Source organism: Triticum dicoccoides, chromosome 7A (genome assembly GCF_002162155.2).
Source record: "Triticum dicoccoides isolate Atlit2015 ecotype Zavitan chromosome 7A, WEW_v2.0, whole genome shotgun sequence".
NCBI classification, from domain to species: Eukaryota; Viridiplantae; Streptophyta; class Magnoliopsida; order Poales; family Poaceae; genus Triticum; species Triticum dicoccoides.
In genome coordinates, this window is record NC_041392.1 from 441,301,214 (window position 1) to 441,322,967 (window position 21,754).

The 21,754-nt window shown below is 45.4% G+C and overlaps 2 protein-coding genes and 1 long non-coding RNA gene across 3 annotated transcripts in view; 2 read left to right on the forward strand and 1 right to left on the reverse strand.

The window, feature by feature from the left end:
* Positions 1-4,477, forward strand: part of LOC119330479 (lysine-specific histone demethylase 1 homolog 2-like) — a 6,844-nt gene extending 2,367 nt beyond the window's left edge. The window contains exon 2 of the mRNA XM_037603587.1: positions 3,516-4,477. Coding sequence (XP_037459484.1) covers positions 3,516-4,249 — 734 coding nt within the window. The 3' untranslated portion in view covers positions 4,250-4,477. The remainder of the gene's footprint in view (positions 1-3,515) is intronic.
* Positions 4,478-15,792: 11,315 nt separating this feature from the next.
* LOC119333537 lies at positions 15,793-16,200 on the reverse strand. The gene has a single exon (XM_037606400.1). It carries the CDS (start codon positions 16,198-16,200, stop codon positions 15,793-15,795), a length of 408 nt encoding a protein of 135 aa, XP_037462297.1.
* A 1,358-nt stretch (positions 16,201-17,558) lies between these two features.
* On the forward strand, positions 17,559-20,570 carry LOC119330876. The gene is made up of 2 exons (XR_005160308.1): positions 17,559-18,934; positions 20,164-20,570. It is a non-coding gene; the product is annotated as an uncharacterized LOC119330876 (long non-coding RNA).
* Positions 20,571-21,754: the final 1,184 nt, after the last annotated feature.

Below are 21,754 nucleotides of genomic sequence, written 5' to 3' on the forward strand. Positions count from 1 at the left end.
TAGTGGACTACTTGCAGTTACATATGTCAAGTATATTTGAAATCTGAAAGGTAGCAAGTGTATCTATCTCAAGAAAACATTCTAGGAACAGAAGGGAGCAAGATTCTCCCATTCTGAAATTAGTATTAGACAGTTCAGACATTTCTTCAGTTCTTAATAGGCATCCAAGCAGCCTTGAATAAATGGAGTTCAAATAAATCTGTATACAACGGAATAGGTTAGATGATATCAAAACAAAAAGCATGATGGTCAGCAGTACGTACACAAAACATCAATGTTTGCTTGATGGCCTTTACTGATCTACTACTTACATATGATGCATACATATGGCTTGCTTACGCTTACGAAGCCTTTTATCCCAAACAAGTTGGGGTAGGCTAGATATGAAACCCTTTCACGAGGACTTCCCAGGAGGTCACCCATCCTAGTACTACTCTCGCCCAAATGGGTTTCATACCCAAAAGACTGGCTAGTTTTTACGTTGGCTCGCCAAGCCTATCACAACCCTTAGATATGAAACCCTTTCACGAGGACTTCCTAGGAGGTCACCCATCCTAGTACTATTCTCGCTCAAATGGGTTTCATACCTATGGGACTGGCTAGTTTTTACGTTGGCTCGCCAAGCCTATCACAACCCTCCTCCTTTACCCGGGCTTGGGACCGGCTATGCCTAGAAGACATAGGCGGAGTTGATGCATACATATGGAATAAAGAAAACAAATTCACTTATAAAACAGTCATCCGCGCACATGAGATGTTTCAAGTAAGGCCAGTGCATAGTGTCAGTGTGCATGCTTACATCAGAAGTAGGATGAAAACAGAGCGGAAACGGACGGAACTGGCTGCTACCACATTTGTTTTCATATTTTTTGCAGAAGCGGAAACGAATACAGAAACCCCGGAAATGATACAAAGCGGACATGGAAACAGAAGTGGGCGTTGACCAGAACATAGAACCCTTGAGTCATAGAGAAATAATAAAAAAACAAATTTAATGAAATATTACCATAGCTACAAAATAATATGATTATGTTAGCAACTTAGCGTAGTACTTCTGGACAATTTGGGCCTAAAATCATCTATTCTGCTCAGTGTGTTGTTTGGTGGTTGGGCTACAAAGCGGCCATAGGCCTATACAAAAAACGGAAATTCCATATTCACGGAAACATAAAGTTCCGTTTCCACGCTTGTTCCACCGGAAAACACCGTTCCATTTTTGTTTCCATTTCCGCATAAAAAATTCCATTTCCATTTTCGTTTTGCAAATTTCCGTTTACGTTTCCATTTTCATATTTCCTCTCCATTTCCATTTTTCCTCCGGAAAAGCGGAAAGTTTCCACTCCATTTTCATCCCTAACCAGAAGTGATTCAGTAAAGCTAGCCCGGGACTCCCTGCGGAATCAACCTCCCAGCAGCGCCTGAACTGAGACATTAGGAGAAGATGAAAATAAATCAGCACCATGGGCAAGGTGCACTGGCAGTCGTGCCAGACCGGGAGAATCATTGAAGGCAAGGGGCTCGACGATCAGAGCGGCCCACCGGCAACAGGACCACATCCCGAGATATCCCGGAAAGTCGTCGGAGATGAGGTGGGCTAGCGATTTTGCCGGAGCCGAAGAGCCGCCGGAGGCGAGCGGATAGGCGGTCAGCCAAAGGATTGTTCTCAACCGGAGATTGCTTCCCCGCCGCCACATCCCATACGGTGTCGGGGAAAGGATGTTCTGGTGGAGAGGGCTCGATCGGTGAGACTTGAAGAGAGGGGCGAGAGAACATCACGTTAGTTGTTTTTATATTGTGAGATGGATCCAGAATAAAGGACCCGGGTGGACCCAGAAAAAAGGACCCGAGTGGAAGACGATGGGCCTATGGATGATGAATACACATGGTAGTGGGTAGAAGCTGGAGAGGCCATACTTTTGTCTTCCACATACAAATAGGTGAGGCCATCAGTTTGTCTTCCACGCACAATAGATAAAAGGGCAGCCCGGTGCATGTAGCTCCTGCTTGCGCAGGGTCCGGGGAAGGGTCCAAAAAGAGGGTCCTATTGAAAAAGAAATTATCCAAAATAGAAAGAAGTTTTTTTTCTGCTTTGGGTCTATAGTACGCAGCCTTTCCCTACATTTCTGCAAGAGGCTGTTTCCAGGACTCGAACCCGTGACCTCATGGTCACAAGGGAACAACTTTACCGCTGCGCCAAGGCTCCCCTTCCTTTCACGCACAATAGACACGTGACATAAATCATCCAATCCATGCTGCAGCGGGAATAGCCAGCTAATTCCGGTAATTATTGCCCTGTTTATTGACCTCCACATGCATTCAACGGGCCAAGAGGAGTGCGCTTAGTGAGAGGAGGTCAAGGAGGAGGAATGCGCTTAGTGAGAGGAGGTCAAGGAGGACACGTCGGGGAACTATGATGATTAACCTATGGCGGGTCCCCCCTGTAAGTGGGTAACAAAATGATGTTGTGGCTGGGCTGCTGATGCGGATAGCTTGCGTGTCAAGAGAAATAAGATAGTTGGGATGAACTCTTTAGGTATTATAGATATGCGGAAAGGCATTTAAAAAACTACATGAAGTGGTTTGCGGTGTTTGGGTAAACACTAAACAAAGTGCAATGAGCAAGAGAGGCAGGATAATGCTGATGCGGATAGCTTGCGTGTCAAGAGAAATAAGATAGTTGGGATGAACTCTTTAGGTATTATAGATATGCGGAAAGGCATTTAAAAAACTACATGAAGTGGTTTGTGGTGTTTGGGTAAACACTAAACAAAGTGCAATGAGCAAGAGAGGCAGGATAATGTTGAGTGGAAGCTTTTAAATGATGTGTATATCTGCTAATCCATATGAAAAATTATGTTTGAAACATATTGATGTTGTATACCTGGTATACACTCTGTATTCCTTGGTGGAATAGGTGGTCATTTAAGATCAGGTTTAAATAGCTAGAACAAGTAGTGCATGTGATTATGTTATAATCATTGTCACCACACTATTCCATTGAAATGTCGTTTTGTCTTGATTTGAGTCGTGATTTATATAGTAATAAAATAGCTATTTTGATGTATTATACCTTTTTTTTCTGGACTTATTAGAAGGTGCAGTCGATTGTTTAGAGTATGGATGTCATTTGTTAGTAGCCATTACCTGTTTCTTGGTAGTTTTTTTTTCTCCAATCACAGCATCTCCAATGCTCCTAGGTATAGGTGCTTATTTTTTTTTTCACGACACGTGGCAGAGAATATGAGAAAAGTTAAGAATTGCCCCTTAAGCATTTATGCTTATATGGGTGTTTGTGAGTTGTGTGGGAGCATTTAACTACCTATAAGCACATGTGCTTACATTGGCCATTTCTGGATTAGTTTATTAGATGGATGCTTAATGATATGGTAACAAGAACAGGGGTTGTGCAATAGAAGCTTATTAGGGGGATGCATGCAAATTCTTTATATTGGAATATATGATTTGTTTACTTGTTATAATAAGCACTTAAAATGTTATTCATGATTTGTTTGCAGGTATCTATGGCCCAAAAGGCGTTACTGTGCCTGACCCCATTCAATCTGCTTGTACAAGATGGGGTAGTGATCCTCTCTGTTGCGGTTCATACTCTCACATCAGAGTTGGGTCTTCTGGAACGGACTATGACATTCTTGCTGAGAGTGTCAGTGAAGACCGGCTCTTCTTTGCTGGAGAAGCGACGAACCGTGCATACCCTGCAACGATGCATGGTGCCTTATTGAGCGGACTAAGAGAAGCTTCCAGAATTCTCCGGGCTTCACAAAGCAGAGTGGATTCCGATCATAAAAAGTATGCTCTGCAGAAAAGCCTTAGACCTCCCGATGGCATCCTTGAAGATCTTTTCACGGAGCCAGATCTTGAATTCAGCAGATTCTCATTTGTGTTCTCCTCCATGACACCCGACGATCCACAGTCTATGGGCTTGCTCAGGATTACACTTGAGAATCCCCATTTGGAAGGGGACCAAAAGGATCAGGAGCCTGCGGCCGAGAAGGAGGCTCACCAGAAAGCCTTCCACTTATATGCCGCCATCTCTCGAGAGCAGGCCAATCAGCTGCAACTGGCAGGCGATGACGATCGAGGTAGGTTAGAGTTGCTATGCAAGGATCTTAGTGTAAAGCTGATGGGCTACGACAGTACATGTGATACAGGTAGCTCTCTGATTTTAAGCATCCAAAGCGCTCAGAAAGCCAGGAAGAGGCTGCAGCGCCCCAAGGACTTCAAATTCTGACATCGTTTTGTGTTACCAGATTGCCTCCCTCCCCCCTCTTTGTAGAAGAGAAGCATTCTTAGCTAGGTTGAAGAATCTGAGGTTAGATTGTTTTGCAATTTAGTGTTGTACAAATTCAGACATTGGGGCCATCCAAGACCCTGTCGTGTTGCGCTCCTAGTTGTAAATTGCAGCATCTGGGTTCAGTAGATTAGACCTGGGATGCAAATGGCATGATGAGTGGATCCAGATAGTTTTTTTTAAGGGGTATATGCACTGCAGATAGTAATGTTTGCTTTGCCTGTTAACGTGGCTAATAATTTCAGACGGGCATCTGTCACTCTGACCATGAGCAGCCGCATGATGATTTCTGTTAGAAAATGCAGGCTACTCCCAGCTCCAGCGTCGGGCCCTCCATACGGAGTAGGACGTCGAAACTAAAAAAAAAGTAGATGGTACCACACGGATTATTGTGTGAATTTGTTGCAATATATTTCATGGAGATTGGAACATCAATATTTGGTTAATAATATGAGAACTTAAACTAAAAATAGATATGATTACTTGTACCTGATCACTAAAATATACTAGTATAGTATTAAATATAAGTAGCATATCAATTTTCTCATGCATGATTATATATTGAGGTGGATCTTTTGCCATGAATGAAGCCATGCAGCCAGATGCCTCGTCGAGTCCACCGCCTCCACCGGCGTTGGAGAAGCCACCTCCGACCCCTCCGCAACGTCGGATGTCGAGTAGAAGATCCACCGTACTATAGGCAAAACGAAGGGCGGCTGGCATAATTCTTTTAGGAGTTTTCTTATTCTATTGGTGTTTAATCAATATAGAGCATATGTTTGTTCAAAAACTAAAAGGGTGACTTCCTATTCAAGCACCCTTATTCCTCTCTAGCCAAATCTTCCCCATTGTTGACTCTGATTTTCTGCAAGTGCACATCGTTTAGTTGTATTTGTTTTTGAAGTAAGAGTATTGATTCAACAAAGAGCCTAGGAAATGGTCTTTTGCACCCTATAGAGGTTTATTGGTATATGCCTACAATTTATTTTAGATCTCAATCAAAAGTGGTGAGGTGGAAATATTATAAGTGTGTGTGAAAGCGAGAGCCAAAGTGGGTAAGAATTGTAACCAAGGACAAGAGAGTAATAGAAGTGATGGAAACTACAACATGGTTAAAAGTGTTCCTGGTGAGTATGGATTCACCACTGCCATGATGATAAAGATATAGATCATCCCAGAAGTAGTACTTCAAACCGCCGAAGAACTTCTTTCTTCGTTGATGCAGGTGGCATATATTTTCCATCAAGGAAGTTAGCATAACCTGCAAACCAAAGCATTTCCTCCTTGACAACACCAAGAATTTCTCCCGGAAAGAATCACTAATGGGAATAGGAGCATCAATACAACGCCCTCAATTCTCGAAAGGTGATATGCAAGAGGGTTATCTTCTCCTTTTTCTATCAATGACTTGTAAATCAAATTCTTGAAGTAATAGAACCCACCGAATCAAGCGAGGCTTTGCATCTTTCTCAGTAAGAAGGTACTTCGGAGTTTGATGATATGTGTAAACAATCACTAGAATAAAGAATAGGCTCTAGACTTATCACACGCGAAAACAACTAGTAACTCTTTTTCTGTGGTGGCATAATTTTTCTGAGCATTATCAAGAGCACGACAAGCATAATGAATAATGTTCAGCTTCTTATCATCGTGCTGTCCAAGAATAGCACCTAAGATGTAACCACTATCATCACACACAATTTCATAAGGTTGATCCCGTTTTGGTGGCTAAATGATGGAGCCATGATTATGCTTTTTGTAGTTGTACAAAAGCTATAATGCGATCCTCATCAAAATCGAAAGGATCATCCTTCTGGAAAAGGTTACTTGACAATTTAAGTACTTCCAAAAATATATTTAATAAACAGTCTATAAAAACCCGCATGACCAAGGAAGCTTCATGTTCCTTTCACATCTCGTGAATATGGCAGCCTCTCAGTGACTTCTAATTTTGCTTTATCCACTTCTATTCCTCTGCCAGAGATCTTGTGCCCAAGCACAATACCTTCCTTTACCATGAAATAACATTTTTCCAGTTGAGAACACGATTAGTATCCCCACTCCTCTGCAAGACATTGCTAAGGTTATGCAAACAATTAAGTGGTTTCATAGACGGAGAAATCCGGGCTCACATGCTCCCTCATGAACTTTAAAATCAAAATAAATAGTAAAAAAAATCATTTTTTGAATATTTTTGTGATAAACATCGATGAATGCTTTCACTGCGTGCAAAAATTTGTGATGAAATGACATTCGGGGAAATGTGGGCATAAAAAACAAGATCCACGTTTTGCATCGGGGGGCATTTCATGTAGCGGCATCAGATAGAAATGGACATTAGTGGCGACCCATGGAGGTGGTTTTGACCCAAAAATACAGTCGACCATGATGTATACCCAGGGGCGGTTATATTTATTAGGTACACTCTCTGAGGTGGTTCTAAAATTTTAATCATATGTAAGAATAGGTTGAGATGGTTTAAGCGCCTTTAGTTTCTCGCACGTGCATGATGTTTCATATTCGATTCTGCACGTAGTAAGTTAGTACCTTGGGACGCAACCATTTCTCTAATCCTTCCCCCTGATTATCTTGTATCACTCCTCCTTTCATTTCCAATCCATGACCAAACCCTAGCACTGCCACCACACATCGGATCTTAAGCGTGTCACTTCAAGGGACTGAGCCCATCACACACCTCTGCCAAATCAGGCCGACGTTGCTGCTAAACTGTCGAGGGTAACCATCTACCGAGACCTCTATCAAACTGGCATGTTAGCTGCCATGGCGGTGAGGAGAGGTTAGCCCGTTGATGCTTGGAAAAGACTGCCTTGCCGCAGACCCCCACCAATGCCTCCCCCAGCAGGGTACTCGCCCCTTACCACGACGTCGACCGGGATTTTTGGCATGGTGAGGTCCTGTATTTTACTGGCATGCATGTCAATGGGTTTGGTTTAGGGTCTGCTTACTTATGTTTGTAGTTGTGAACTATGATAAATCATCATCAACTTCACCATGCTAGTTTATTATGATCATATGTTTCACTAGTCGATAATTTTTTGTTTTATAGATTAGGCGTTAGAATTTGGTTCTACTTCTGCCTAAGCCTAAACTTTGTGGTAAGTTCGGTAATATTTGAGGCAACTTATAACATAGGGGGGAAAGGGTTTGGATGTGGTTCTATTCATGTCCAACAACATTTACTCAATTATCTTGAACAATTTCTTTTCAGTGCCAGTCTTAAATTTGTTCTTTGTGTCACAGACATAACACACTCAACATATCAAATGCCAACGTAGAAGAAGAAATTGTCAAAGAGAGTTCATTAAAGGGTGTTAGCCCTACTTATAGATAGGTGATGAAACTCGAGACCTTGTTGACCTGCAAAATTCTTGACCACAAGCCGGATTACACATTTGCTTACAAGGAGGGGAGAGATAGAGAAAGAAGAAGAGAGTGTGTTCCACCTCTACACATGCTTCTAGAGAACTATAATAAATGCAAAGGAAAGAGAAGGAGTGTAAACTATTGTATGTATGAGTGAGTGATGTCTACTATGCAACTTTATTCTTCTAGACTTAGTTGGGCTTCCAAGCGCAGAGTTTTGTAGGGCAGTAGCAAATTTTCATCAAGCGGATGACCTAAGGTTTATCAATCCATGAGAGGTGTAGGATGAAGATGATTCTCTCTCAAACAACCCTGCAAACAAATATAGATGTTCTGTTGTGTCCCCAATACACCAAATACAATTGTGAGTTGCATATGTGCACTAGTTCAGCGAAGATGTGATGATAGGTGTGTAATATAGATGGTAGCAATAACTTTTGTAATCTGAACAAATAAAAACAACAAGTTAGCAAGTAACAAAAGTGAGTAAAAATGGTGTCTCAATGCTTGGAAACAAGGCTCAAGGTTCATACTTTCACTAGGGCAACCACTCAACATCATTAACATAATTAAATCACATGATAATCGCTCAAAGTGCAGCAAAGAATCACTCCAAAGTTTCTAATCCCTCAAAGTGCTACAATAACACCATATGATACGTATCGTTCAACCTTTAAGCCTATATTACCCCAGTGTCACCACAGGTATCCGCAAGTTAATTACTAGACAAGCATCATGTAATCTAAAATCCAAAATATTCAATCCAACATAAAGAAACTTCAAAGAGCAAGACTCAATTCACCACAAAAAGGATAGAGGGATATGAACATCATAAGATCCAACTTTATTAATCAAGCTCATGATACAATAAAGATCGGAATCCATCAAGAACATGGAAGAGAGAGATCAGACACATAGTTATTTGTACATATCCTCAGCCTCGAGGATGAACTACTCGCACATCACCATGGAGGCAACAAGGTTGATGAAGAGGTCTCCATGGATGGGTACCCCCTCCGACAGAGTGCCAAAAAGGCCTTTAGTTTGCATCACTTTGGAACAGAGGCTTGCAACAGCGATAAAATTGTTTCGGGTCTCGCTCCGAGGGTTTTGGAATATATGTGAATTTATAGGCTAGGAATTAGGTCAAATGAAGCTGCAGGGGCCCCACAAGCCTGGATGGCGCAACCGGGGGGTAGGTCGCGCCCTTGGGCTTGTGGGACCCACACCCATCTTCTGGTCCTCTCCTGAAACTTCTAGGGTTTCTTTTTTTTTCCATAAAAAAACCATCATAAATTTTCATGCTGTTTGAACCTTCCTGGATATGGACTTCTTGCGAAACAAAAAACATGCAAAAACAGGAATTGACATTGAGCACTAGATTAATAACTTAGTCCATAAAAATGTTATGAATGTGCATCAAAACCATATATAAATGATGTAAATATAGCATGAATACTTCATAAATTATAAATAGATTGAAGACGTATCAGTGATCGATAATAATGGCTCTTGATGACATGACAATAACCTACAATACTACATGTTATATTATTAGTCTTGCTAGTCATATCAATTGTCACATCATGACTCTCTCTATGAAGACATCTCCAACGTATATCATCAAAAGAGACACACTATTAGTCCGCGCACTGATCCGCGGACACGGATACTGGAGTCGACCATCCAACCCTGTCACCTAAACGTTTGCCCTTGTTTTCCCTTCTTTTAAGTCGCAACACTCAAAATAATTATGGAAAATAACATAATTTATCCATAAATAACTTGCAAATATCCTTAATACAACAATAGTTCAAATGTCAATATTATATATTAGATAACCAGATGTTCAATAAGTTTTTTGATTCATTGATTCGAAATTCAACGATACTCAAGTTAGAATCGAAACAAGTCCTCCCACACACTGTTGCCCTTGAGCTTCATCCAACAATGTATGAATGTAAATGACCTCTCCTCGGTCCTGTGGCACAAAATGCTCGCACTCATTCTCCATCAGTGAGTACCCCGCCATCGTTTTACTCTAGAAAACAACAAGATGGTCAACAATAAAAGTTGAATGGCATTTGACCGAACACCCTCGGGGCGGGTGTCTGCCATGGATGGCGTCGGCAGGAAGGTTGAGGATGCCTCGCTGTAGACGAACCCTGGGTGGATGGCGTCGTAGTCCAAGGCAGACAGGCACGTGGGTGGGGGTTGCAGAGGTCCGAGGATGCATGGGAGGCAGCTGAGAGGTACAAAGGCGGTGTCAGACAAGGAGGGTGAGAATGCAAAGCAGGCGGGCAAGGTAGAGTGGAAGAAAAGTGGACCAGAAGGGCATTTGAGCGGGCCGGAGGTGTCAGATTCCAACGTGGCAGCGGTCCAGACTCCTACAAGCCCCCTTCCAGTTTGCCTCCAATTTGCGGTAATTCGGACAACCGAACTGGTGTGTGGACCGATGAGCTACTGCATTGGATGACAAATTATGCCCCGACTGCTTGCTCCGAACGGTTACGGGCATTGTGAGGGTCCACATTGAAGATGTCCTTACAAATTCTTATTAGTTTGATTGAACTTGACAGCAGATTAAGACAAAGCAAACAACCTAACTGGAAGTCTGCAATGCTCATATGCTACCGAGCAATTGACCGAGGGAGTAAGCCAGAAGGGCCTTGTTCCGGTCGACAAGATTCATGGCGTAGAGCGGCGATGACTTGAGCCGCACCAAGCGATCCCTACAGCCCTCCACGTACGTCACGCAGCGCACGTACTCCTCCCCGAGCCTCCCTGTTAGATTATGTATACCTTCTGTACTTATGTACGTATTGTAACACATCCATTATATATAATGAGATAAGCCACCCCTAGAGGGTTGTGCTGGTTCCCCCAAAAACTTATTGTCTTACATGGTATCACGCTAGGTTACGATCGCTTCCGCTTCCAAACCCTAATACCCGCACCGCCGCCGCAGCCGCCGCCGCCTTCACCGCCGCCATGTCGAGCGCCGCCACCACCGGTTTCACTGCTGCGGGGTTCCTCCCGGCCTCTCTTGCGGCTCTGCTCAACCTCCCGCTCGATGCCATCGCCGTTCCGGCTCCGATCGGGACCAGGAGCATCGGCTCCGTCTACTCCACGCCGCCGGCGCCCTCGCTTGGGCGCGACCTCGTGGTCCACACCGCGGCGCCGCCGTCCGCTGCGGACTCCGCGGGCGTCGTCCCGCTGCTCCTGCCGCCAGCGGATCACACCGCCCCGCTGGCGGGGTTGGCGGCGTCCGCCCCGGCCGCGGGCCTTGCGGCGTCCGACCCGGCCGCGAGCTTTGCGGCGTCCGCCCTGGCTGCGGTCCCGCCTCCTCCCTCATCGGCTTCGGTGCCTCCGGCTGCCTCCATGGTGTTTGCACCCCAGGCAGCCCCCTCGATGGGATCGTCTTCGCCGCCGCCGTTTCACTTCGGTCATCTCATCACCATCAAGCTCTCCGCCGACAACTACATCTTCTGGCGTGCGCAGGTTCTCCCGCTCTTGGGGAGTCACTACCTGCTAGGCTACGTCGACGGATCGCTTCCCTGCCCACCCGCACTGGTAGACAGCGTGCACGGTCCGGTCTACAATCCGGCCCATCGCGTCTGGACGGGGCAGGACCAGGCGAACCTCTCCTCCATCCAGGGGTCGCTCTCGCCGGCAGTTGCCGGACTTGTTGTCTTCGCGAAGACGTCTCATGAGGCCTGGACCATCCTTGAGCGAACCTTTGCAGCGCAGTCCCAGGCTCGTGTCTCTGCACTCCGTCGTCAGCTTGGAGAGTGTCAGAAGCTTGACTCCACTGCCACTGAGTTCTACAACAAGGTCAAGGGCCTCGCCGACACATTGGCCTCCATTGGACAACCCCTCACCGACTCCGAGTTCAACTCATTTATTGTCAATGGTCTTGATGAGGAGTATGATGCCTTAGTCGAGATCATCAACGAGCGGGGCAACTCGACACCCATGCTGGCACACGAGGTTTTCTCTCGGCTCCTTCTCACTGAGCAACGGGTCGAGACACGCCGCTCCAGGGGCACTGGCTCCCTCTCGGCCAACGCCGCCACCAAGGGTGGCCGCTCTTCTTCATCACCCCGGTCTCCCTTGGGGCTGCCACCGTCGCCCGCCTCGGCCCCCCCACCTACTGCGACCTTACCGGGGGCTGGCGGTCCACGTGTGTGCCAGCTTTGTGGCCGCGATGGGCACTGGGCCTCCAAGTGTCATAAGCGCTTCCAGTGAAGCTTCCTTGGTCTTGGCAATGACGGCAAAGATACACGCAACAATGCCCGTCAGGTCGCCATGGCTGATCGTCCCGCGCCGCAGAAGCAACAGGGACACACTCAGTCCTACTCCATCGATCCACACTGGTACATGGACTCTGGGGCGACAGAGCATCTGACCAGCGAGATGGGGAAGCTTCACACTCGTGAACCCTATCATGGCTCCGACAAGATCCACACCGCCAATGGAGCAGGTATGCACATCTCTCATATTGGTCAAGCATCTCTTCTCACTAGACATGCCAATAGGAGTCTTCAGCTTCGCAATGTTCTTCGAGTTCCATCTGTGACCCGTAATCTTCTTTCAGTTCCTAAACTCACACGTGATAATAATGTGCTTTGTGAATTTCACCATTTTGATCTTTTTATTAAGGATCGGGGTACGAGGGACATTCTTCTTAGTGGGCGGTTGTGCCAGGGCCTCTACCGTCTGGAGCATCCTGGCGTCGCCCGTGTTTTCAGTGGAGTTCGGGTCTCTCCGTCACAGTGGCATGCTCGTCTTGGTCACCCGGCCACACCTATTGTCCGTCATATTTTGCGTCGTCATGAGCTTCCTAGTTTGTCTAGTAATAAAGATGTAGCAGTGTGTGATGCTTGTCAGCAGGGGAAGAGTCATCAACTTCCTTTTTCGGAGTCCAGTCGTGAGGTGAAACATCCTTTAGAACTTGTGTTTTCAGATGTATGGGGTCCTGCTCAGACTTCTGTCAGTGGTCATAATTACTATATCAGTTTCGTTGATGCTTATAGTCGCTTTACCTGGCTTTACCTTATTAAACGCAAATCTGATGTGTTTGATATTTTTGTTCAGTTTCAAAAACATGTTGAACGTCTTCTCAAGCACAAAATTGTTCATGTCCAGTCGGACTGGGGGGGCGAGTATCGCAACCTCAACTCCTTCTTTCAGTCGCTTGGGATAGCTCATCGTTTAGCATGTCCACATACACATCAGCAGAATGGTTCAGTCGAATGTAAGCATCGTCATATTGTTGAAGCTGGTCTTACTCTTTTGGCCCATGCATCTGTTTCGTTTTGGTTTTGGAGTGATGCTTTCACCACTGCATGCTTTCTCATCAACCGTACTCCCACTCGTGTTTTAAACATGAAGACTCCCATTGAGGTTCTCCTTAATGAACAACCTGATTATACCTTTTTCAAGGTATTTGGGTGTGCTTGTTGGCCGCATCTTCGTCCATATAATAAGCGCAAGCTTGAGTTTCGTTCTAAGAAGTGTGTTTTTCTTGGCTATAGCTCTCTTCATAAAGGTTACAAATGTCTTCATGTTCCCACTAATCGTGTCTATATATCTCGGGACGTCGTGTTTGATGAGCATGTTTTTCCCTTTGCCAAACTTCCTGTGTCCACTGTCGAACCACCATCTCTGCATTCATCCTCTGTTGCTTCTGACCAATTTGATGATGTTGCATACTCTCCTTTGCTGTTACCTAACCATGGTGCAGGAACCGGACGTGGGGCTCGTTTGGAGCTGTTGGAGGATTCACCATCATCATCGCCGCCTTCTGATGGGCACGTCGATCGCCCTATGTTGCATGGCATCGATTCGCGTGCCCATGCATGGTCACCCGAAGAGCCCGTCGCGCCGAGCATCTCCACTGCTCGGTCCGCTACGCCAGCGACCGCCGAGTCTCCAGCGGCTCGGCCCTCTTCGCCAGCGGCCGCCGAGTCTTCCGCGGCTCGGCCTGTCACGCCGTCTTCGCCCGCGGCTCGGCCCGTCATGCCGTCTTCGCCTGCAGCTCGGGTCTGCGACGCCGTCCTCACGTCGCCTTCATCCGCGGATCGGCCCGCGACACCGGCCGCGCCACGGCCCACTATGCCGGGCTCGCCATCGGCCCGGTCTGTGACGCCGGCGTCGCCAGCTGCTTCGTCTGCTCTGCCGGTTTCGCCGGTGGGCCGGCCTTCTTCGCCGATCGAGCCCGAGGCTATTGTGTCTGGCTCCTCGTCACCGGCTGACTCGTCAACGTCGCCGTCCTCCAGCCCGTTGCAGGCTGCTCCGTCGACCTCGGTGGTTCCTGTGTCCCGACCACATACACGCAGTCGCAGTGGCATTTTCAAACCTAAGGAACGTAAGGATGGTACGGTTGCTTGGTTGGCTGCTTGTTTGGCTGCTGCTGTTGCGGATCCATCTTCTGAGCCTCGCTCATATCAGGCTGCCCTGCGCATTCCACATTGGCGAGAGGCTATGGAGCAGGAGTTTCATGCTCTCCTTCGTAACAAGACATGGACTCTCGTTCCTCCACCACCACGGGTAAATGTTATTGACTCAAAATGGGTATTCAAAGTGAAGAAGCATTCGGATGGATCTATTGAGCGTTACAAAGCGCGACTTGTTGCTCGCGGTTTTCGGCAGCGCCATGGTCTTGACTATGAGGACACCTTCAGTCCTGTCGTCAAGCCTACCACTATTCGGCTTCTTCTCTCCATTGCTGTTTCTCGTGGTTGGTCACTTCGTCAACTTGATGTGCAGAATGCTTTTCTACATGGATTTTTGGAGGAAGAGGTTTATATGAAACAGCCGCCTGGTTTCTCTGATCCTGATCGTCCTGACTATATCTGTCGTCTCTCCAAAGCACTATATGGTTTGAAGCAAGCTCCTCGTGCCTGGCATGCCCGCCTTGCCTCTGCCCTTCGTGCTCATGGATTTGTGCCGTCCACTGCTGACACTTCATTATTTCTTCTACAGAAGCCAGAAGTCACTATGTATCTTTTGGTATATGTCGATGATATTATCCTTGTCAGCTCTTCTCAGTATGCTGCTGATGCTCTTGTCTGCTCTCTTGGTGCTGATTTTGCGGTCAAAGATCTTGGGAAGCTTCACTACTTTCTTGGAGTTGAGGTCACTTCTCGTGCTACTGGTCTTGTCCTTACGCAGAAGAAGTAGTCCTTGGAGTTGTTACAAAGAGCGGGCATGCTGAAGTGCAAACCGACCACCACACCCATGTCGTCTACCGACAAGATAACAGCTGTTGATGGTGAGCTTTTGTCTCCTGCGGATGCCACAGAGTACAGGAGCATTGTTGGTGGACTTCAGTACTTGACGATCACGAGACCAGATATCTCTTATGCTGTTAACAGGGTTTGTCAGTATCTTCAGGCTCCCAGAGATACTCATTGGGCTGCTGTTAAACGCATTCTTCGTTATGTTCAGTTCACCCTGACATTTGGTATGCATATTCGGCCGACTTCCTCTCGGGTCCTTTCGGCCTTCTCTGATGCAGATTGGGCTGGTAGCCCAGATGACAGGCGATCCACGGGGGGTTATGCAGTATTCTTTGGCCCTAATTTGATCGCATGGAGTGCTCGGAAACAGGCTACTGTGTCACGTAGCAGTACTGAAGCTGAGTACAAGGCTGTGGCTAATGCTACTGCAGAGATTATTTGGGTGCAGTCTTTGCTTCAGGAGTTGGGTTTGTCTCAATCACAGCCTCCTATTCTTTGGTGTGATAACATCGGTGCTACATACCTTTCTGCAAATCCAGTATTTCATGCCCGAACGAAACACATTGAAGTTGACTATCACTTTGTACGGGAACGTGTATCACAGAAGCAACTCCAGATCAAGTTTATCTCATCTAAGGATCAACTTGCAGACATCTTCACTAAGCCTTTACCTCTACCACAATTTGAGGCTTGTAGGCGCAATCTTACCCTTCTCAGTTCTTTAGAAAGTGGCTAAGATTGAGGGAGGGTGTTAGACTATGTATAGCTTCTGTACTTATGTACGTATTGTAACACATCCATTATATATAATGAGATAAGCCACCCCTAGAGGGTTGTGCTGGTTCCCCCAAAAATTTATTGTCTTACACTCGCGAACCGGCAACGCGCTACCATGTCGCCGGCGACGTGCTCCATGCACTGCACAGCGTAGGAGTACTCCGTCAAGCATGTGTTGTAGGCCGCCCTCTCGTCGCCAGAGAGCGACCCGTTGCGGAGCAGCTCGGCCGCGGCGGCAGCCGTGGCGCCGTAGGACTCGAGGGCGCGGTGCGCGGCGAGGAGCGCATACTCGGTGACCTCGATGTGGACGGACGGGCTAGGATCGAATCCCCCGCGGAGCGTGTCCATGCACATGTCGTGCATGAGCTTGGTGCCGCACGCCTTTCGGCAGGCCGCCTCCACTGCCATTGACGGGACGCCGGGGCAACGCTCGCCGCCGGCGCCCAAGAAAGGGAATGCGAGAATGAGGAGGAGTATGGTCTTCATGGTCTTTGTGTTACGGGAGATGTGTTTGTGTCTGAGGCTCTGAGCTGGCCACAACGTTGTACGTTTATACTGGATTTTCTGGTTGAGAACTGGAGATGGACTGACACGTGTAGCGCGCCTACACAAATGATGACATGTATATGGACAATTGGCAGAATGCCAATCTTGCTTGTTTTCTCATTGTGCTCATTAATCTCTCGCTATTTTCCACTCCACTGATGACATATATGTGGACAATTGGCAAAATGCCAATCTTGCTTGTTTTCTCATTGTGCTCATTAATCTCTCGCCATTTTCCACTCCACTGATGACATATATATGGACAATTGGCAAAATGCCAATCTTGCTTGTTTTCTCATTGTGCTCATTAATCTCAACCATAAGAGATGTGGTACTTGACTTGTGAAGCCTATGTTTTCTTTCTATGTTTTCTTTTCTTTGTTAGCAGGGAAGGGACCCGAAGATCCTAGAAACCGGCTTATATTAACAAAGAGATTTTATGCAAAACATCGTACTACAGAATTTAGTGTGGAGTATTAAGCTGATCCAATGGTTAATATGACTCGATTTGGATTTGGCCAGAGGACTTTTTTTTGAGCCACGTACCATAGAACAATTGTTCTACGGTATTTTCATTAATTAACTAAAATATGTACAAATACAAAACAAGTGAAAACCCCTTCAACCTATGGCAGTTCTATGAAACATTGCTATCAAATTATAAGTTCTGTTCTACCCAAGTACGATCCTTTCGGCTTTGGTTTGGTTTGCTTTGATCTGAGCAGCCCATAGTCCTTCCTATAAGTAATGCATCCAACCAGGTATGTGAGGAGGAGCCGACCTGAAGATCTTGTCATTTCTGATAGACTAAATTCCCCAACATCCCGTAGTTACAGTGTCCAATGCAATATCTTGTGGCAAGTGCAGAAATGCAAACTGGAATTCATCAAATACTGATATACCTCTTTTTCTAAGTGGAATAATGTTGTTCCAGCACTATAGGGCAAAGGGGCAATTTCAGAATAGGTGCAACAATGTTTCTTCTCTGTTATCTGCACATAGGGCATTTAGATATTAAGATATATTAAAACCGAGCACCCTCCCAGCCCTTTTAAGCCATCAACATTTTTAATCGTTGGATCGTCACTTTTAGTCGTTTTTGACCATCGGATTTGCTCTTAATTGCATCCAAATCGCGCTTGCAGGCTTCATGACGAGCGCTAGCCTTCTCGGGCCGCTGCTCCCGTGGTTTTTTCGGCCATCGTAGATTCAGTTGGGCCTACTGGGCCTGTACTCTCTGATCCCGTCCAGAGCAAAAGTGGAGAACCCAAAACACTGGACGCTCGGGTCTCTTTAGCTCGCAGCCGACCCCGGGTAACCTAGGTCCGTCGCCGTCCAGAGAGAGCGCATAACCGTCTCCTCCTCGATCCTTCCCACCGCCGCCTCCATGTTGCTCTGTGTTGGTCGAATCGAAGGGGAGAGTAGATGAGAGATGAGAAACAGACGATGAAGGGATGACGAGTCGAGCTCAAACAAGGCGCACAGGACGCCGTCGGCCGCCCCTTGACTTCAGCGATGTTCGACGGCCACGTATGATCTCGATCTCTTTCCCTCTCCCTCTCTCGCTTCCCCCGTTTCCCTTTCCATCTTCGATTAGGACGAGGTTACGCACCTTGAATGATCGAGCGGCAATTGCATGGGTTCATGTGTGTGCGTGCGCGTGTGTGTGATTCCCACGACAGTGGTGGTTATTTGCGATGTCGCTGCAGGTTTGGAATGGTGGGAGGCTGCGCAGTTGGTGCAGAACTATGGGGGATTTTCGGGTGTCAGCTGTCACGCTTAAAGATGGACTTTCAGTCTAACTTGTAGCGTCGGATTTTATTTGAAGGGTAAGAAATCTGATATTTTTCAGGGGCTCAAGCTTTGCTGTAGAGTTCTCAACCTACGAAAACATATTGTTACTCTTGGAGGTGGTCATCAATATTTCACTGCTTGGACCCTTGATGCCAATCTCGAAGAGTTGATCATAGATGTCATTGCATTGCAGCTGGAATGTAAGGTTGGATTCTTAGTGGAGGCAGATGAGCTACAACTAAGGCACCTTTTCTTAGACCTTCTGAGTTTGATTTTTTTTAGATGGTTGCACATATAAATGGTTGCTTTAATCTGAGAAGTGATTGTATTTAAAAAATGATCTTAATTCTTTGTGTTCCGAGTCATGGTGTGAAACAATCCTGAACAATACTATGGACCTCAATATCGAGAATATTTATAAGTTTTATGTGATGTGTTTATTTGCTGTAGGTGTTTGGTGACGAGAGATGCGATGAACATTCTGAACACATTACTTGCGAAAAAAATTGGTTCTTATGAGGGATGAACAATTCTTTGGCATATCTGAAACTTCAATGGCAAAGTGGCACCGGAGTGTCTTATTTCTGCACCTTCAGGAGGAATATCCTGACACAGAAATGAATCTAGCTGGACATATTTGCATGCTCGAACAGCTTCGGCGGAAGGAAAAGGAAAAGCTGGCAAGCAGATGGATATTGCAAGAGAAAAAACAGAAAATAAAAGGCAGCAAGAGGAACATTAGCAAACGCCAAAAGCCAGAGTGACAGCAATCAAGTCACCAGATATGATAGTGGTCCTTTTAAAGAAACGCTGTTCTGCCTTCCCCTGCGTCTCTGAGCAGAAGCAAGCAGGAAAACAACGAGCAGCGCTCTTCTATCATGTATGTCTTCTTCACTGTAATGGTAGCAATAGCACGTTCATAGGTTGATGGTATATTTTCCTTGTATCAGTTCTTAATTTCTTTCTACACATGAGACTGAATTCGAAAAGAATCAAGTGTTGGTCCCTTACTAAATTTGTGTTTTAAATGTTAAAGCTTCATTATCTGAAGCCATGCTCACATGGTAATTCTTTTTTGAGATTTTTACAAGTTCCCTATACGAAGTACTGTATCCTAAAAAAATACAATAAAAACATATCTGTAAGCAGTGTCACCGTCCTTGCATCTCCTATGTTCAGGAGGCCTTCACCTCATCCGAGGATGTTGGCGCTCCGTGTCTATGTGTGTGTTACTTTATTTTAATATTGCAGCTGCACGATGCTCAATATCGAGGTTATCATTTGTCGTCGAGGCAACAAAATGATTATACGGATTGTTTGTTTATCCATGTTTCTATCTGCAATTTTTTATATAAGGCTATTATTTTTCATCGATTTATTTTTTGCTACCTCCATGTGAGCAGAGAGAAGGTATTCGACTTTCATGGTTCAAAGGACTGATGTTTTCACTTTTATTGTCGCACAAATGGTCTATCTCTTATGAACTAAAAGAAATTTAGGTCCAACAACCAAGCTTATTTTATAGCTGCTATAAATCAATTGAGCAGACTAGGAGGTATTCCATTAATTATCACCTGTGTGGATGCAAGGAATTCCATAATGATATTCCATATTCCACTAGAAGAGTACTTCAAGAAAACGACATTTTTGTTCTTGGAATTCTGTGCATAATAGAAGTTGCTTGCCTTAGAATGTTGTGAATTTCTGTTGTGTCCGTTTTTTGCATGATCTCTTCACATGAATGGGGATTGATGCCACAACGATATTCTTCACTATTTGTGTTCTAGCAACCATTCCTACTATTGTGTAGTAGTAGTAGTTCGATTATTTCAGAGTCCGCCATCTATGAGGTGCATACTCAATCACCAGCAGTATCATCACACAATGTTTTTTCTTACTCTTTGTGGTACATGTTACGCCTTCTTCATCCGGCAATAACATCCTAGGAGTTATGCTTATCCACGAGGTTTGCCTTTTCATCTTCAAATTTGCGTGGATTTTCCTTCCCTACAATCCCATTGTCTTGCGACAAGCAGCTCTTGGGTATTTGCTTTGTTCGTAACATAGTGTTTGTAATCATTTTTGGCTTGCTGATGATGTTTGCCGCAGTTAATTTGTTGCAGGTAGCCAGGTACAATCGCCAAGTCCTTGGGACTGGATCTGGGTTTTTCTGGTTCCAGAATTCCTTGGCGAAGAATTCCCAATGATTGCTAGCCAGGATAGCTCAGTGGAATGTCATATCCTATCCAATATCCAAATATATGTTAATATTTGCTTGGGTTCCACGCTTATGTTTTCTTAATGATTCATGCCATGCTATTGCCGGCTATTATCGTTGTTGTATGTATCCTTCAGCTTCTTTAGGTGGTAAATTCATATGTGGAAATGTAAGCACACTTTTGCCGTAGTTGTTCCCACAGTCTTAATGCATTTCCTATCTGATCAAATGGCATGTATATAGTGTGTATAAAGCCTGCAAAGGAGAAATGATTATTGACCATGTCTAGAGTATGCTTGATTGTGGGTCTTTTACAAATTTGGATAACTTTTTGCTGATAATTCAGTATGATGTTAAGAACTTCCTTGCATGAGTTCGAGAAACTGAATTTGCCATTCCATCACATGTGGACAAATATTAATGCCATATATTAGATTATATCAACATTACTTCAACCTACAAAGAATCAATACATGAATTCAAAGTTAGGCAATTAGGCTTACGAGCTATTAAGCATCTGTGTATAAATGTACTTAACGCTTGAATGCAAAAAGAGCACCATAGTAGGGACGATAATGCAGTTTTCCTTAGGCACTGTCCACGTACTTTATGTTGTTTATATATATGATACTAGGGTATTACTACTTAGTGCTTCTATGTACTATACATCCAAAATTTGATGTATGATATGTCAGATATCACTTCATTAATTCGTAATGTTGTTTTTCCGGTTCTATGTATTACTTAGTATGGCTGAGTAATGCAACAAGTACTTTATAACTTTTTGTATGATTAAAATTTTAATCACAAAATCAATACCTGTCTTTGCACACTTTATTTATGCATAATATTTAAGAATACTATTATTATTCTATCGCAAAAACAGACGGGTGCGGCAACGCGCGCCATCAATGATTTCTGCCGTTGGATCTAGATTTATGATCGTTTTTGGTCACTGGATCAACCTACGATCGCTATAGTTTTTGCGAGTGGGCATGGGCTGCTGCTCCCGTAACAAAATTGGGCTTCTCTGGTGAATTTGGCCAACGTGGGCCTTTGAACGCTTTGCCAGGTGTTGGAGTGAAGCAAGCGGCGCCGCTTCAGTCCCCCACTTCTCCCTTCTCTCACGATCTTTGCGACGGGCGTCCGCTCGCCTCCGTGATGGTATCCCCGTGCCCGAGGATTCTCCCTCCCGTTCGCCTCCTACTAATACTAATCTGGTCCATCGTCTCACTGGATTTGAGACTGCAGTATCAACGTACGCCTTCCCCTTTCCCTCTCTCTGCTCGGGTTTCTTCCCGGTTATTGCAGATCCGTGTCTCCGCCACCGGTGTTCTTCACGGATGTTGATCAAGTCCACACTGCCATCGCCGCCTCTAGGCTGCTTCCCTTTCTCCACGCCACCGCTTCCGCTCCAGGTCGCTACGCCGCCGTTTCTGTAACGCTCCTCCCATACTGCATCCCGTCGTCGGTCCTCATCCC

Coding starts and splice junctions, on each gene's coding strand:
- LOC119333537 (XM_037606400.1), bottom strand. CDS start 16,200: ATGAAGACCATACTCCTCCTCATTCTCGCATTCCCTTTCTTGGGCGCC.